The sequence below is a fragment of the Podarcis muralis genome, chromosome 7 (assembly GCF_964188315.1).
Source record: "Podarcis muralis chromosome 7, rPodMur119.hap1.1, whole genome shotgun sequence".
NCBI classification, from domain to species: domain Eukaryota; kingdom Metazoa; phylum Chordata; class Lepidosauria; order Squamata; family Lacertidae; genus Podarcis; species Podarcis muralis.
In genome coordinates, this window is record NC_135661.1 from 3,164,489 (window position 1) to 3,179,204 (window position 14,716).

At 49.6% G+C, this 14,716-nt stretch overlaps 1 protein-coding gene across 1 annotated transcript in view; it reads left to right on the top strand.

The window, feature by feature from the left end:
* Positions 1–10,677: 10,677 nt before the first annotated feature.
* Positions 10,678–14,716, top strand: part of LOC144328291 (methylenetetrahydrofolate reductase (NADPH)-like) — a 36,844-nt gene continuing 32,805 nt past the window's right edge. Inside the window, exon 1 of the mRNA XM_077930939.1 lies at positions 10,678–10,773. Coding sequence (XP_077787065.1) covers positions 10,678–10,773 — 96 coding nt within the window. The remainder of the gene's footprint in view (positions 10,774–14,716) is intronic.

Below are 14,716 nucleotides of genomic sequence, written 5' to 3' on the forward strand. Positions count from 1 at the left end.
TTTACCTTTTATGTATAACCATAAATACTGATAATAATGCTTAAATTGTTAAGGCTAGAAGTGCCTAAAATCTTAAGAATCAAGATTATATGCTTTATGTATAACCATGTATCCTAATAATGCTTAAATTGTTAAGGCTAGAAGAGCCTCAAATCTTAAGACTCAAAATTTTATGCTTACAACATACGCTTCTGGTTTCTTGTTGAATGATTTTTTAAAAACCTTAATGATTTCTTCATGAACTTTGTTCCAAAAGCTTTTTATCTCCTTACACCCCACCATATATGGTACATTGTTCCTCTCTCGGTGTTACATCTCCAGCACACATTGGTTTTTTGCTTATAGATTTTTGGCGATTCCATGGGGCAGGGGTTAGGTACCACCGGTAGATCATTTTCATTAGATTCTCCCTTGTTGTATAACATGCTGTGAACTTGATGTCAAATTTCCACAGCTAACATTATGTTGTGGCCAAAATCCTGCGCCCACTTTATCATAACGTCCTTTATCATCTCATCCTTGAGTTCCCATTCCAAAAGTAGATCATACACCCTAGATAGGGTCTTTTTATTCATTTGTACTAATTCCTTTTGTAAGAATGACTGCTTTTCTCCAAAACCAGTTTTCTTATCCTGATTAAATATATGCACTATTTGGTGATATTGAATCTAGCCGTTACAATACTGTTTAATTTCTTCATACAATTTGATTTTTAATTGGCCCTGTTCTACCTTTATTAATTGTTGGTAAGTTGCCCAATTTGTGCCCATGTTTGTCTTTTTTACCGTTATCATCTCCACTGGGGATGCCCACCAGGGTATTTTGGGCTCTAATAGTCTGTAGTACTTATCCCAGACCTTGTATAATGAAATTCTTACTACAGTGGTGCCCCGCAAGACGAAATTAATTCGTTCTGCAAGTTTTGTCGTCTAGCGAATTTTTCGTCTTGCGAATCACGAAATCCCATAGGAATGCATTGAAAATCAATTAATGCATTCCTATGGTCAAAAAAAGTCCAAACAAAGCCAAATTTGGTACAACAACAGTTTATTAACTGCTCTTTAAAGTCACACATACTGTAAAGAGCAGTTCAAAAATTGAAGGGAAAATAAATTAACTTTATAAACATGACAGAAAAACATTTAAAAATCAACAAAGTGTACAGTACATTTTCTAAGACTCTGGGGGACCACTCGAAGAAGGCTCCTCTTCCACTCTTTGCTTCTTGCTCAAGAACCTGTCCATAGTCTGCTGCTTCATCCGCCTTTTCAGCACCTCCCTGAAAGGCGAAATGACCCTCGTATCAAAAAGGTTCCCAACGTCATTTGCCACGTGCACTCCTCCAGAACAGCTGGGCGGTTCTTCACGATCCTGGTGACTCCCTTGGCTGCATCAGTCGCCAGGATCTTCTTCCTCATCTTCAGGATGGTCCCGATGGTTGATGGATTCCTCCCGTACTCCCTGGCGATGTCCGCCACACGCATTCCGCCGTCGTGCTTCCGGATGATCTCCTTCTTCATTTCCAGCGTCACCTTCTCCTTCTTCCTCTCGCCGGCCACCGCAGCAGCAGTCTTCTTGGGTCCCATGGCAGCACAGCTCTTACCTTCGTAAACTCAGAAAAAGAGAAAAAAATCAGTGATGTGCTTCAAATCCAAAAAATTCAAAAGCACCCAGCCACCCACCACACAGAAATTAAAACCCAGAACCAAGGCCTTGAATCCCAAACACCCCAACCCAAAATCCAAAACCCCCCCAAAAAGTTTTAAAAGTTTAACTTGCCAAATGGATGCAAGAGAAGTTCTGGGAAAGCTTCAACAATCAATCACCGAAGTCTTCAGAAACCTCAAATGGCTGCAAAATAAGTTTTGGAAAAGCTTCAAAAATCCCCAATGTCTTCAAAAACCTCAACTGCTCCCACAGACACACACCCACCACACAGAAATTGCAAACCCCTCCCCAACTGCTCCCCCTGCCCCTCCCCAACTGCTGCAAACCCCTCCCCAACTGCTCCCCCACCCAGACAAAAAAAAAATTCAAAAAATAACAACATGGCCCAATGGTCCCAGATTCCTGCAGAAACCTCCCCAACCGTTCCCCCAGCCAGCCAGCACTCAGAAATTCAAACTCAGGAAAAAAAATTTGAAAAAAAAACAACATGGCCCAATGGTCACAGAAAATCATACAAATTCCAAAAAAAGCCCCACAAGCTCCCAGATTATCGCAAACCCCCCCACAACACCAAGTCCTTGAATCCCAAACACCCCAACCCAAAATCCAAAACCCCCCAAAAAAGTTTTAAAAGTTTAACTTACCAAATGGTAAGTTTTGGAAAAGCTTCAAAAGTGAGCAAAGTCTGAGAAAAGGCTACCAAACCACGTGCTAACAGTTGCTCCTCAAAGTCAAGTCGCAACTGCAGCTGTTCAAGCTAAGCACCCTTTGTTTTAACGGTTTTTAGGCAAAGGAAACAAAGTCGCGAGACGTTTTCGTCTTGCGAAGCAAGCCCATAAGGAAAATCGTCTTGCGAGGCAACTCGAAAACGGAAAAACCTTTCGTCTAGCGAGTTTTTTTGTCTTGTGAGGCATTCGTCTTGCGAGGTACCACTGTATATGATTTTAAAAGTCCTTATGCACTGCCACTTTGTTGTATGTTAGGTAGGCGTGCCATCCAAACCTCGTATTCCAACCTTCTAAATCTAATATATCAGCCTTCTTCAAGAAGGTGGGGTTGTTTTAAATGGTTGTTAAATGTGTTACGTTGATTTAGATTTTGTATTTGTGGGCTGGAGTGTTGTTTCAGGGCTCTTGTATTGTTTATTAGTGTGCATACATTGGTCTTGTGGCTATTTTTAGTATGTTTTTATTTAATTTATATTATGTTCTGATATTTTTATTATGAATTTTGTGCAGTGATTATTCTTATTATTTATTTTGTGCTTCGTATACTTGGTGTTGTGAACCACCCTGAGATTCAAAATCAATAAAATCAACAATCAAAAACAACATCAACAAGAAACACAACAACAAAAAGGTTTCCTACCGCTGTGTACGGAGGGTCGTGAGGGCAGCACCACTCCTCTTGGTCGATCCTGGTGGCGTTGATGTTCCTGGCGCTGGTCCAGACTGGATCCTGCGGAGAGCAGAAGATGGTATCTCTGCAGCACAACTCTGGTGTCCACGTTGCCTTGGCCTGGCGCTACTCCGGATGTTCTGTCAGGAGGAGAAAGGGGCTCGTTGAGAAACGTCCCATCCAAACAGCCCACCAGATGTCCCAATAGCCCACCAGATGCCTCACTCACCTGGCATGCAGCTCAGGAAGTCCTTCGGGTAAGGTTCCCTGTGAACGCAGTGGAGCAGCCTCCTCAAAAAGCGCTGGACCCTGCCTTTCTTCCGATGTCTATAGGCCCGCTGCATGATGTTCAGGCAGCTCCTCCCTGTCTGCCTAAGCTCTTCTTCCTCGTGCTGCTGCATCTCCTCCAGCCCTGAGTGGCAAGGGAGAAAGGTTGAGCAAGGGGGAGATACACAGGAAAAGAGCCACCCATCAACAATATGAAAACAGCCGTCAGCTGTGTTTGTGTGTAAGAGAGAGCAGTGAAGTCACATTCCAATTCTCTTTGCATGTTCATCTTGTGGCACCTCTGCCTGAACATACATCTGAGAATTTGCCTTCCCCTGAAGACCTTTCTCAGCAGAAGCATCCCTCCCTGCCCTCCGTACGTCTCACTCACATGTTCCATAGGATGCCATGTCTTGATTGCGGATGAAACTGGCATCCCGGAAAGCCAGATGACCTAGAGAGAGAGAGAGGGCAAGAAAAGGGACGTCATCTGGGTGCAAAGCAAGCGGAGACAGAGGCAGCTTGGCAGGAGGACAGGTATGCTCTAGAGGCCTCCACCCTCACGGAGCACTCAGAGCAAGATCTGGGCACAGATGGAGGCCTACCTAGCAGGTGGCCTGGGGACATGTCCATCCTCCCTGCCATTGTTACCAAGACGTTTCTGTCCCTCCCTACCAGGGAAGAACGTTGCTTGACTTACCCAGAAGCAGAGCTGCCACCCTGGAGACTGCTGGCAGCCTGTTGGCAGACGGCTGCATACATGATAAGGCAGCACTCCGAAGGATGCCCTTGCTGAAGGTCTTGCTCTGTGGGCAAAGACAAAGGAGAAGTGGCATCAGAGAGGCTTGAGAGCGCAGCAGAAGAGCCTTGCACTCCCAAAGACATGCCTGGGCAAAGCTGCCAACAAAGGCAGAGGGACCTTACCAGATGCTTGGCAGCCTGGTGGAGAGCAAAGTGGAGGCTAAATTTGTTGGAATGAGCCCACCACTTGACTTCTGGGGCTAGATGGGAAAGAGCCTTCCTTGCGGCCTGCAACACAAGAAGAGAAGAGGGTTACAAATTGCGGGACATAGTCTCGGAAGCTCCTGAGAACAATCCCTCCCTCCTACTGCATAAGTCCACCTCTTTGGCCCTCACCTTGGCCACTTCAAGGTCCTCGTCTTCGAGGTGAATGAGGACCACAACCAGTTCGTGAATGGCTTCCTTTTCTGTTGTTGTAATGGGAAGTCTTTGGTCTCTCGCCCAGCCCCGAAGCAGCCCCAGATGTTCGATGGCTGATGCCCGGACGGAGGCTTCCTCCTATAGGCAGAAAATATCAGAGGTTGTGTTTCTCATCAGATCACTTTCCAGAGGAACACCCTCCTGAAGCCAGAACATCTCCGCTGCATGCCAGTCTAAACCCCACCCTTCCTCTTCCAAAGCATTCCTCCTCCATTGGGTGTGGTGTCATGTTTCCCCTCATACTCACATGGGCAGCCAGGCCGCAGTAGGTTGCCGCCAGCTTCTCCAGGTCTTCCTCTCCCAGCTCCCTGGAATGGTAGGCTTGGTCTACCAGCTCTATCAACTCTGGGAGGACATCAGCTTCTACATAAAAGAGGGAATCCCTCAGGAAGAGCCGCAGAAGCGCAGGGTCCTACACAAAAGAGAGAATCTTTTCAAAGGTCTGAAAGGCCTCATGCCTTTTAGCACAGGCCCTTCAGTATTGTGCCAGGGAAAGAGTGCTGGGCCATGATTAGAATCGAGATCTGTACCCCCCCTTCCTCTGAGCATCACTTGCCATGCCAGAGTCCAGAAGCAGGGATATCCCTCTGACGCTGAGCTTCCGGACTTCCAGGCAGTCGTATTCCAGCCAGGTGAGGAGCTGCTCCAGTGTATCTTCACAGGGATAGACCTCCAGACGGCAGCTGAGCAGCTAAAGAGGCCCAAAGAGAAAGAAACCCTTCAGGGATAAGAGGCTGAGGCAGGTTCTCCTTTTGCCCACCATTTGCAATTCTGCACAGAGCAAGCCCACTGAAGTGAATGGACCAAAGTTTGCCATGTACATCAAATCCAATGGGTCTACTCTGAGGAGCACTAAAACAGGCAACAGTCCTTAGGCTCAAAGTAGCCCAACACTCGGCAGAAACCAAGCCAGGGCCTCCTTGCTGCACCCATTTCCTCCCGCGTCAGTCCCCCTCACCTCGATGTAGATAGCTGCCGCGACTTGTGGCATCCCGGCAAAATCCTGGTCCTCGAGAGCAGCGATGATGCTTTCCACCATGGGAGGGATCCACCAGCTTCGCTTTCCGACGGCTCTGAAATGGAGAAGGAGATCTTGGTAAGGAAGGGAAAGACACCGCAGGAAGCAAACGGGCACAGTCCGATCCTGTGCCTTCAGCTCCATTTGCCAGGCCACTGGGGAAGGTCACCGCGTTCTTCCTCTTACCTCACCATGGCAGACAACCCCTGGCTGAAAGTCTCCCGGCAGAAAAGTTGGTTGATGATGGCCGCCTCCACTTGCTCTCCAGTGGTGCCAAGAAGGAGGTGCAGAACTTCCTTAGCCCCTCTGGAACCAAAGCAAGGCCAGTTTTACCAGGAGGGTCATTGGCACACACTCACATTCCTTCCCCAGCAGCCGCCTGAAGGAGAGCCTCCCTTGGAAAACCAAGCTGGACTGGAACCCCCCCCCCCCCCGAGGCTGAAGGGGAAAGGACTCCATTGGTCCCTTTGCAACACACTACTCACCCGAGGAATTCCTGATAGTAGTGGAAGTTTACAACCATCCCCAGGAGAGCGATCAGCAGCTGTGGGAAGTTCTGGCGCACAGCTGCCTTGTAGTCCTCCATCCTGAGGATGGCGTGCAACAGGCTGCTGAGATGTTGCTGGAAGAGAGAGGGGTGCAAGTCACTTTCTCTGCTTTTCTGCAGAATACAGGAACCCCTCGATATTACCCTGGGAAGAAGGAAGCCAGGAAGCAGGTGGTTGGTCCTTACCACTTGGGTGGCAGATTCCGCCAAGGGGCTTTGGTAAATCTGCTTGGCCATGAGATGGATCAGCTTTTCTGGATCGGCCGATGGTAAAACCTCCTTCCACACTCTCTCGCAGTCTCTGTGAATGCAAAAACAAGAGCAATGGTCAGATTCAAGTCTTCTGCTTGCTGCCATGCTCCAGAGAGAGGAAACGGCAGCAAGGGCTTTCTGAGCAAGCCCTGCAGCTTGCCAACCTCCCCCTTAGCCCAGTAGAACCTGGAGGGCTCCTTACCCGAAGGGAAACTGGAGGAGATATTGCACCACTTGGTCCAGGTGGTGGTGCGCCAAGATGGAGAAAGCGAAGACGGCCATGTTCCTGCCTTGCACTGTCGGCCCCTGGCTGATCCTATAGAAGGCCTCCAGCAGCACCTCCACCTGTCAGAGAAAAGGAGAGGGTTGCTTGGAGAGTACAAGGAAGCGGGGCTGTCTCCATCCCTCATTGAAAGAGGGACCCTTGACCTGTGCCACCACAGCCTCTTCCTTCCAAGGTACCACTCAGGGTCCTGGGGAGTATTGGACCCAGGCAGCTCCAGGGCGCCAGTTCCCCTCTCCATTGTGGGCCAACAGAAGAAGCTTGGCAGTCTGCTCCCAGAAGGAGGAGGGTTCCCCATCCCTGAACCCATGTTTCTCAGGACCCTTGGCTGAGCTTCTTGTCCTGACGTTGCCAGGCCCCTCTCAACTAACATGTGTCCTGGCCACCCAATGGCATGAGCTTGCCTCCCCTACACCAAAGCGGAGAATCTTCTTCTCTCCTACCTTTCCAGATGCCTTACCTTCACTTTTGTGCCGCCAAACTGCTTGATGAAATTTTGCAGCAGGTGGGAGATGTCCAAGGGGTCGAAGCTGCTCTCAAGAACCAGGTCTCTGGCCAGGAAGCACATGGCCTCCAAGAGCTGCTCCGCAGGGAGAAAGGCGCCAAAGACCTGAAGCGAGAGAGGAAGGTCAGAGATGCCCACAGGGCAGGGCTGGGGAGCAGAAAACCCAGGTGCTGCCTCTGCAGAACCCAGAACATGTGGCTTGAGAGACAGCGACTTACCGTGGCAAGAGAGTAACAGTTATTCACGAACAGCCCAGGAACCGGTCCTCCGGTGGATTCGAGGACCTCCTCAGCTCCGATGATGAGCATTTGGTTCCTTAACGTTCCTGCCAGTGTCTCTGCAAAGGAAAGCCAAAGCGTTAGTTTGGGTCTTGCTCACCCCACCCCATGCTGGGATGCATTCTTCCAGTCTTACCTTCGTTGCACCGCAGGATGGGCAGAAGATGGCAGAGGGCCTCTGCTGCCCGCTGCCTGCTCTCCGGGTCCGGATCCAATGCACAAAGGCAGGAAATCGCCACCAGTTGGCCATAGGAGCATGCATGAATCACTGCCGATGGCTGAGAAGAAACCCAGAGAAGGGACTGATCACCATTTTTCCTATAACATTTTTATTCCAAACATTCCAAAACATTTAGCATCCTAAACCTAAACCCTCTTTTCCTAATCTTTGCTTTTTTTCTTCTTTTCTCAGCCACTTTACTCACTATGGCCCAGCTCTGTTCTCCAAATTGAGTATGTGCTGGGATGCCTGATCGTCCCTTGGGCACCTTGCAGGGTGGGCCTAGAAGCAGCAGCCTGAAGGCCTTGACAGCCCTGCATGGTTGCAATGCTTCCCTTCAGTAAAGCCACTTCTGAGCTGGAGAGGAGGTGGGGTTGCGGGCTTCATGCCCTCCCCCCACGTACTCGGGGCTGGCTTGCAGCCCCCATGAGAGCAGGGAATCCTCGGGCGCGTCATCTCCCTTGCCAGCCAATCGGCTGGCCCGGGAGGTGTGGCCAGCGCTATTTAGGGCCGGCGCGGCTGAGGATTTCCCTTTTTCTCCCAGTGCCCCAGCTGCTCCGGTTTTCCCACCCTTTAGGTTTGGCTCTTTGACATTGCTATGGACTTCGGTTGGTCGCCGTCAAGGGGCCTGGTAGGAATTTTTCCCACTTGGCAAATTGGCACCAGCCTTTTGGCTTTTTGCCTACCTCATAGCAAATTGTCACAACTTCCTCGGCATTGGCAGTGAGGCATTGGTAAGGGTATTGTTATGCAGATGAGTGGGGGGAGGAAGCGCCATCACCTTCCCCCATATCGAAGGGTAGTCCGGTAAAGGATTCCGTGGGGCGTTGCCCTGTCCGAAGCCTATGGAGGTGTGGGCCTAAGGCACACCCCGAGCGGTGACCCTGGGGGAGCTCCTAGTTGATGTACATCAGCAGGACTCCCCCTACTGGTGGTTAACCCTTGCCGGTCTTCTAGCAATCAGGCTGAAGCCGGTTAGTCGATAGGACCAATGCCTAAGCCAATACCACTCAATTCCTGTAATCAATAAAGTTGTGGCCTAATTTTGCCCATTAACCTAAAATACTGGTGTCCTGTGTCTTTATTTCCGTGGGGGAGGCGGGAACTCGCCACGCAACTCACATGTTCCTGGATCTTCTGCAGGAAGGCGCAAAGATCTCGGAGCGCCTTCCTTCGGATCATCCCACTCTTTATTCTTGCGACGAAATCCTTAAGTCTGTTGTTCAGCTGGTCCCTGCTGCCGCTTTCAGGAGGAAGATCAGCCGCATCCAGAGAAGCTGTGGTTGGGATGCTGAGGGGAGACAGGAGTAGCACTTTTGTCAAAAGGGTTTATTGCCCCCCATCCTTCAAAGACCCCAAGCACCACCACCATAGAAATGGACCGGGTTTTTTTTTTAAAGCAATTGATTATGGGGGAGGGGATTAGCACAGGATTACCTTGGAGGAAGATCCTCCCCATCTTCCAGGCTGATTTCCGATATTTGATCTTCATCAAAATCAATTCCCTGTCCATGAGAAAAGAGAAACAGGAACATCAGAATGTGAAGAATGGATCAGACCCATTCATGTTTTTGTGCTCATCAGGAAATCACAGACGAGGTAGGTTGGGAAACAAACTGAAAATCTCTGGCCTGCATTTCCTTAGAGACCTTATTCATCCTTCTATTCATTGAAGCCTTCGGTTAAGAGTTTGGGTGTAATCCTTGACACCTCCCTTTCCATGGAGACGCAGGTTACAACAGCCAAGGCGACATTTTTCCACCTTCGCTTACCTTACCCGCCCCAACCTGGCCACAGTGATCCATGCGATAGTCACCTCCAGGCTTGACTACTGTAATTCGCTCTACGCGGGGCTGCCCTTGAAGCTGTCCCAGAAACTCCAGCGGGTGCAGAATGCTGCAGCGAGGCTCCTCACGGGGTCTCTGCCATGGGAGCATATTCACCCAGTGCTTTTCCCGGTGGAGTACAGGGTCAGATTTAAGGTGCTGGTTTTGACCTTTAAAGCCCTTCACAGCCTAGGACCCTCGTACCTATGGGACCGCCTCTCCTGGTATGCCCCACAGAGGACCTTAAGGTCCATATATAGCAACACCCTAGAGGTCCCGGGGCCTAAGGAAGTTAGATTAGCTCAACCAGAGCCAGGGCCTTCTCAACACTGGCTCCGGCCTGGTGGAACGCTCTGTCTCATGAGACCAGGGCCCTGCAGGATCTGATTTCTTTCCGCAGGGCGTGTAAAAAAGAGTTGTTCCACCTGACCTTTGGCTTAGAATCAGTTTGATTCCCTCCCCCTCTTTCTATTTCCTTTTCCCTCCTGTGAAGAGGCTGCATCCTAATGTTTTAATGTTGTATCTTAATCTTTTAAATTGTATTTTAATCAACATTTTTTTATTATTGGTTGTTAGCCACCCTGAGGCCAGTCTTGGCTGGGGAGGGCGGGGTATGAATAAATTTTATTATTAGTAGTAGTAAAGGAGCCCCTTTACTACATGGTGGCAGCGGTGGGATGGAACTTCCCTGCAGAAAGGCACTTTGATTTTAAATTGGCACGAATCTTTTGTGTACTAAGGCGTTTTATTTTTGGGGGGGGATAGAGATAGTCAGGAATTATGGAAGCCGGGGCTCCCCAGGAATACACTTTGCGAACTGTGGACGAATGGGGTCCGGGTGGAGAAGGCAGTTCCCTTCCTTCGGAGACAACCCCCCCTCCCAACCTCCAAGTCCCAGAGTGGAATCCGCCTCCTGGTTTTCGGGAGATCCCGAGTCGGAGAGAGAGTTGGTGGACGCCAGCGAATTAAGAACTGTTTGGAAGGGTGGGCAAGAGTCCTGCAACTTGGAGAGAGAGAGGGGCGCGCCAGTTAACCACCCCTTGTCACCTTGTGAGGAAGTGGAAGCTGGGATGGCCTCCACACGTCCTAGAGGGAACTATCTTGTTTATGCAGAGCCTAAAGAGATGGAGTTTTCAGAGGGCGATGCGGTTGAGTGGGTGCAAAACCATTCTTATGGGGCAGAGAGTCAGCCGGATGGCTTATGAGTATCAAGATCTGCCGCAGCAGCTGCAAGAAGTGTCTGTGGGAGACCACCGTCGAGAGTGTCCATCGTGCGACATTCGCAGAACGGTGAGACGGCGTTCCCCCACCCCAGGACGGGTCTACTCGCCAGTAAGAGCTTGGGAAACTTGTGGAGCGGTGCAATGGTACGCGGCGGAGAAGGAGGAGGAATTTCTCCCTAGACCCTCGCGTGTATACGCAGCGGAGGAACACCTGCGTCCGGAGGGATGAGCGTCTCGACATCCTGTTCCAAGGTATGACTACAATCACGAGGAGCCACCAGGAGAAAATGGCAGACAGTCTCCTCCGGGGCTAACTTTGAGCAACCTTAACTGGGGGGCATTTCCGAAATATCAGCCCCCCACTGATGTTCTGAGTTCTCTGACTCTTTTTGAAGTAACCTGCCGAGATATGGGGGTGTCCCTGAAAATGTACATGCCAATTTTGCGCTCCCTAATTTGTGGAGACCTAGCCGAATTGATGGGCCATCTCCCCTCATCCCAAATCCATGACTATGAGCGCTTAAAAAAATTAGTCATGCAAAGGCATGGACTTCATCCTGAGAACTATCGGAGGGCTTTCTGAAAAGGGGATAAGTCTTGTCCCTCAGACAGCATTGCTGTGTATTCTGCGAAAATGGCCCAGAACTTTGAACTTTGGCTTTCAGCCGAAGGTGTGTGTGGCTTTGAAGAACTTAATAATAATAATAATAATAATAATAACAAATTTTTATTTATATCCCGCCCTCCCCAGCCAAAGCTGGGCTCAGGGCAGCTAACAACAAACAGAATAATCCAACATTCTAAAAACATTCATTATAAAATTAATTAAAATCAAATTGATGGCAACCATTAAGCAAAATTCTGTGCAGATTGCCAGAGGAGGGGGTCAGGCTGCGCCCTGACCAAAGGCCTGGTGGAACAGCTCTGTCTTGCAGGCCCTGCGGAAAGATGTCAGGTCCTGCAGGGCCCTAGTCTCTTGTGACAGAGCGGTCCACCAGATTGGAGCCGCAGCCGAGAAAGCCCTGGCTCTAGTTGAGGCCAGCCTAACCTCTCTGTGGCCTGGGATCTTCAGGATGTTTTTATTTGCAGACCGTAAATTTCTCTGTGGGACATACCAGGAGAGGCGGTCCCGTAGGCACGAGGGTCCTAGGCCATATAGGGCTTTAAAGGTTAAAATCAGCACCTTAAACCTGATCCTGTACTCCACCGGGAGCCAGTGCAGCTGGTATAGTACCGGATCCGTGCTTCAAAAGCACGTTTTTTGGCCATGGTATGACCAGGAACCCATGGATCCGAGTTTTTTGCGGTGCAAGCTATGCCCCTGGGCATGATGTGTGATTTGACGGTGAGTTTGGGCTGATCTAGTGCAAAAAGCATGAGGATCCGTGCTTCAAAACCACGTTTTTGGGCTACGGTGTCGCCAGGAAGCCGTGGATCCGTGATTTTTGTGTTGCAGGCTGTGCCGCTGGACATGATATGTGATTTGACAGCGAGTTTGGGTTGGCCCAATGCAAAAAGCATGAGGATCCATGAGGATCCGTGCTTCGAAACCACGTTTTTGAGCTGTGGTATGACCAGGAAGCCATGGATCCTAGTTTTTTGTGGTGCAGGCTGTGCCCCTCGACATGATATGTGATTTGACAGTGAATTTGGGTTGGCCCAATGCAAAATGTGTGAGGATCCATGAGGATCCGTGCTTCGAAACCACGTTTTTGGGCCACGGAGTGGCCAGGAAGCCATGGATCCATGATTTTTGTGGTGCAGGCTGTGCCCCTGGACATGATGTGTGATTTAACGGTGTGTTTGGGATGGCCCAATGCGAAAAGTGTGAGGATCCAGGAGGATCCGTGCTTCAAAACCACGTTTTTGGGCCGTGTTATGACCAGAAAGCTGTGGATCCTAGTTTTTTGTGGTGCAAGTTGTATCCCTGGACACGATGTGTGATTTGACAGTGAGTTTGGGCTGGCCCAATGCAAAAAGTGTGAGGATCCATGAGGATCCATACTTCAAAACCACGTTTTTGGTCCACGGTATGGCCAGGAAGCCGTGGATCCGTGATTTTTGTGGTGGATGCTGTGCTCATGGCCATGATGTTTGATCTGATGGTGACTTTGGGCTGATCTAGTGCAAAAATAATGAGAATCCATGAGGATCCGTGCTTTGAAACCATGTTCTTGGGCCATGGCGTTGCCAGATAACCGTGGATCCAAGTTTTTTGTTGTGTAGTCTGTGCCCCTGGGTATGATATGTGATTTGCCGTTGAGTTTTGGTTGGCCCAATGAAAAAAGCGTTAGGATCCGTGAGGATCCGACCTTCAAAACCACGTTTTTGGTCCATGGTGTTGCCAGGAAGCCGTGGATCTGAGTTTTGTGGTGCAGGCTGTGCCCCTGGATATGATGTGTGATTTGACAGTGAGTTTGGGTTGGCCCAATGCAAAAAGCGTGAGGATCCGTGCTTCGAAACCACGTTTTTGGGCCACGGTATGGCCAGGAAGCCGTGGATCTCAATTTTTTGTGTTGCAGGCTGTGCCCCTGGCCATGATGTGTGATTTGACAGTGAGTTTGGGGTGGCCCAATGTAAAAAGCGTGAAGATCCATGAGGATCCGTGGTTCAGAACCACGTTTTTGGGCCATGGAGTGGCCAGGAAGCCATGGATCCGTAATTTTTGTGGTGGATGCTGTGCCCATGCCCAAGATGTTTGATCTGATGGTGACTTTGGGCTGATCCAGTGCAAAAATCATGAGGATCCATGAGGATCCATGCTTCGGTACCACGTTTTTGGGCCACAGTATGGCCAGGCAGGTGTGGATCCGAGTTTTTTGTGGTGCAGGCTGTGAACCTGGCTATGATATGTGATTTGACAGTGAGTTTTGGTTGGCCCAATGCAAAAAGAGTGAGGATCCATGAGGATCTGTGATTCAAAACCACGTTTTTGGGCCATGGAGTGGCCAGGAAGCCGTAGATCTCAGTTTTTTGTGGTGGATGCTGTGCCCCTGGCCATGATGTGTGATTTGACAGTGATTTAGGTGTGGCCTAATGCAAAAAGCGTGAGGATCCATGAGGATCCGTGCTTCGAAACCACGTTTTTGGGCCACAATATGGCCAGGAAGCCGTGGATCAGTGATTTTTGTGGTAGATGCTGTGCCCCTGGTCATGATGTTTGATCTGATAGTGACTTTGGGCTGGTCTTTTGCAAAAATCATGAGGATCCATGGTTTGGAACCACGTTTTTGGGCCACGGTATGGCCAGGCAGGCGTGGATCCGAGTTTTTGTGGTGTTGGCTGTGCCCCTGGCTATGATATGTGATTTGACAGTGAGTTTGGGTTGGCCCAATGCAAAAAGTGTGAGGATCCATGAAGATCCATGCTTCAAAACCACGTTTTTAGTCCACGGTATGGCCAGGAAGCTGTGGATCCGTGATTTTTGTGGTGCAGGCTATGCCCCTGGACATGATATGTAATTTGACGGTGAGTTTGGCTGATCTAGTGCAAAAATCATATGAATTCATGAGGATCCGTGCCTCAGATCCATGTTTTTGTGGTGTTGGATCCATGTTTTTTATAGTCCAGTTTGTAGGCATGCCTTCTAGGTGTGATTTGACACTGCATTTGTTGGAGTTATTTTTTTAAAAAGTGGAGGATCCATGAGGATCCATGTAGATCCGCCTTTTACCCAGACCCCTAATAGAGCAACTTATGCGCCACCTGTCTCCAGAAATTGCGAGTTTGGTTGCTGACCACGATCTTTAGAGGAGGCCACAGAATTCGCAGAATCTTTTAGACTAAATCATTCTCATCTGGTAAACAGGGGACCGGCCGGTGGGTACAGACTGGCAGCCTCAGCTTCTGGCGGGAGGTCCGGCCCTCCCGTTAAAGATCAAAGCAGGGGTCCCCCTACTCCTGCAAAAGACTCCCCTACAGCAGGTGGGGAACATGCTAAATTGTCTCCGAGTTCCAGACTGTGCTTTTATTGTAAGAAACCGGGGCATATAAAAGCAGTTTGCCCCCAA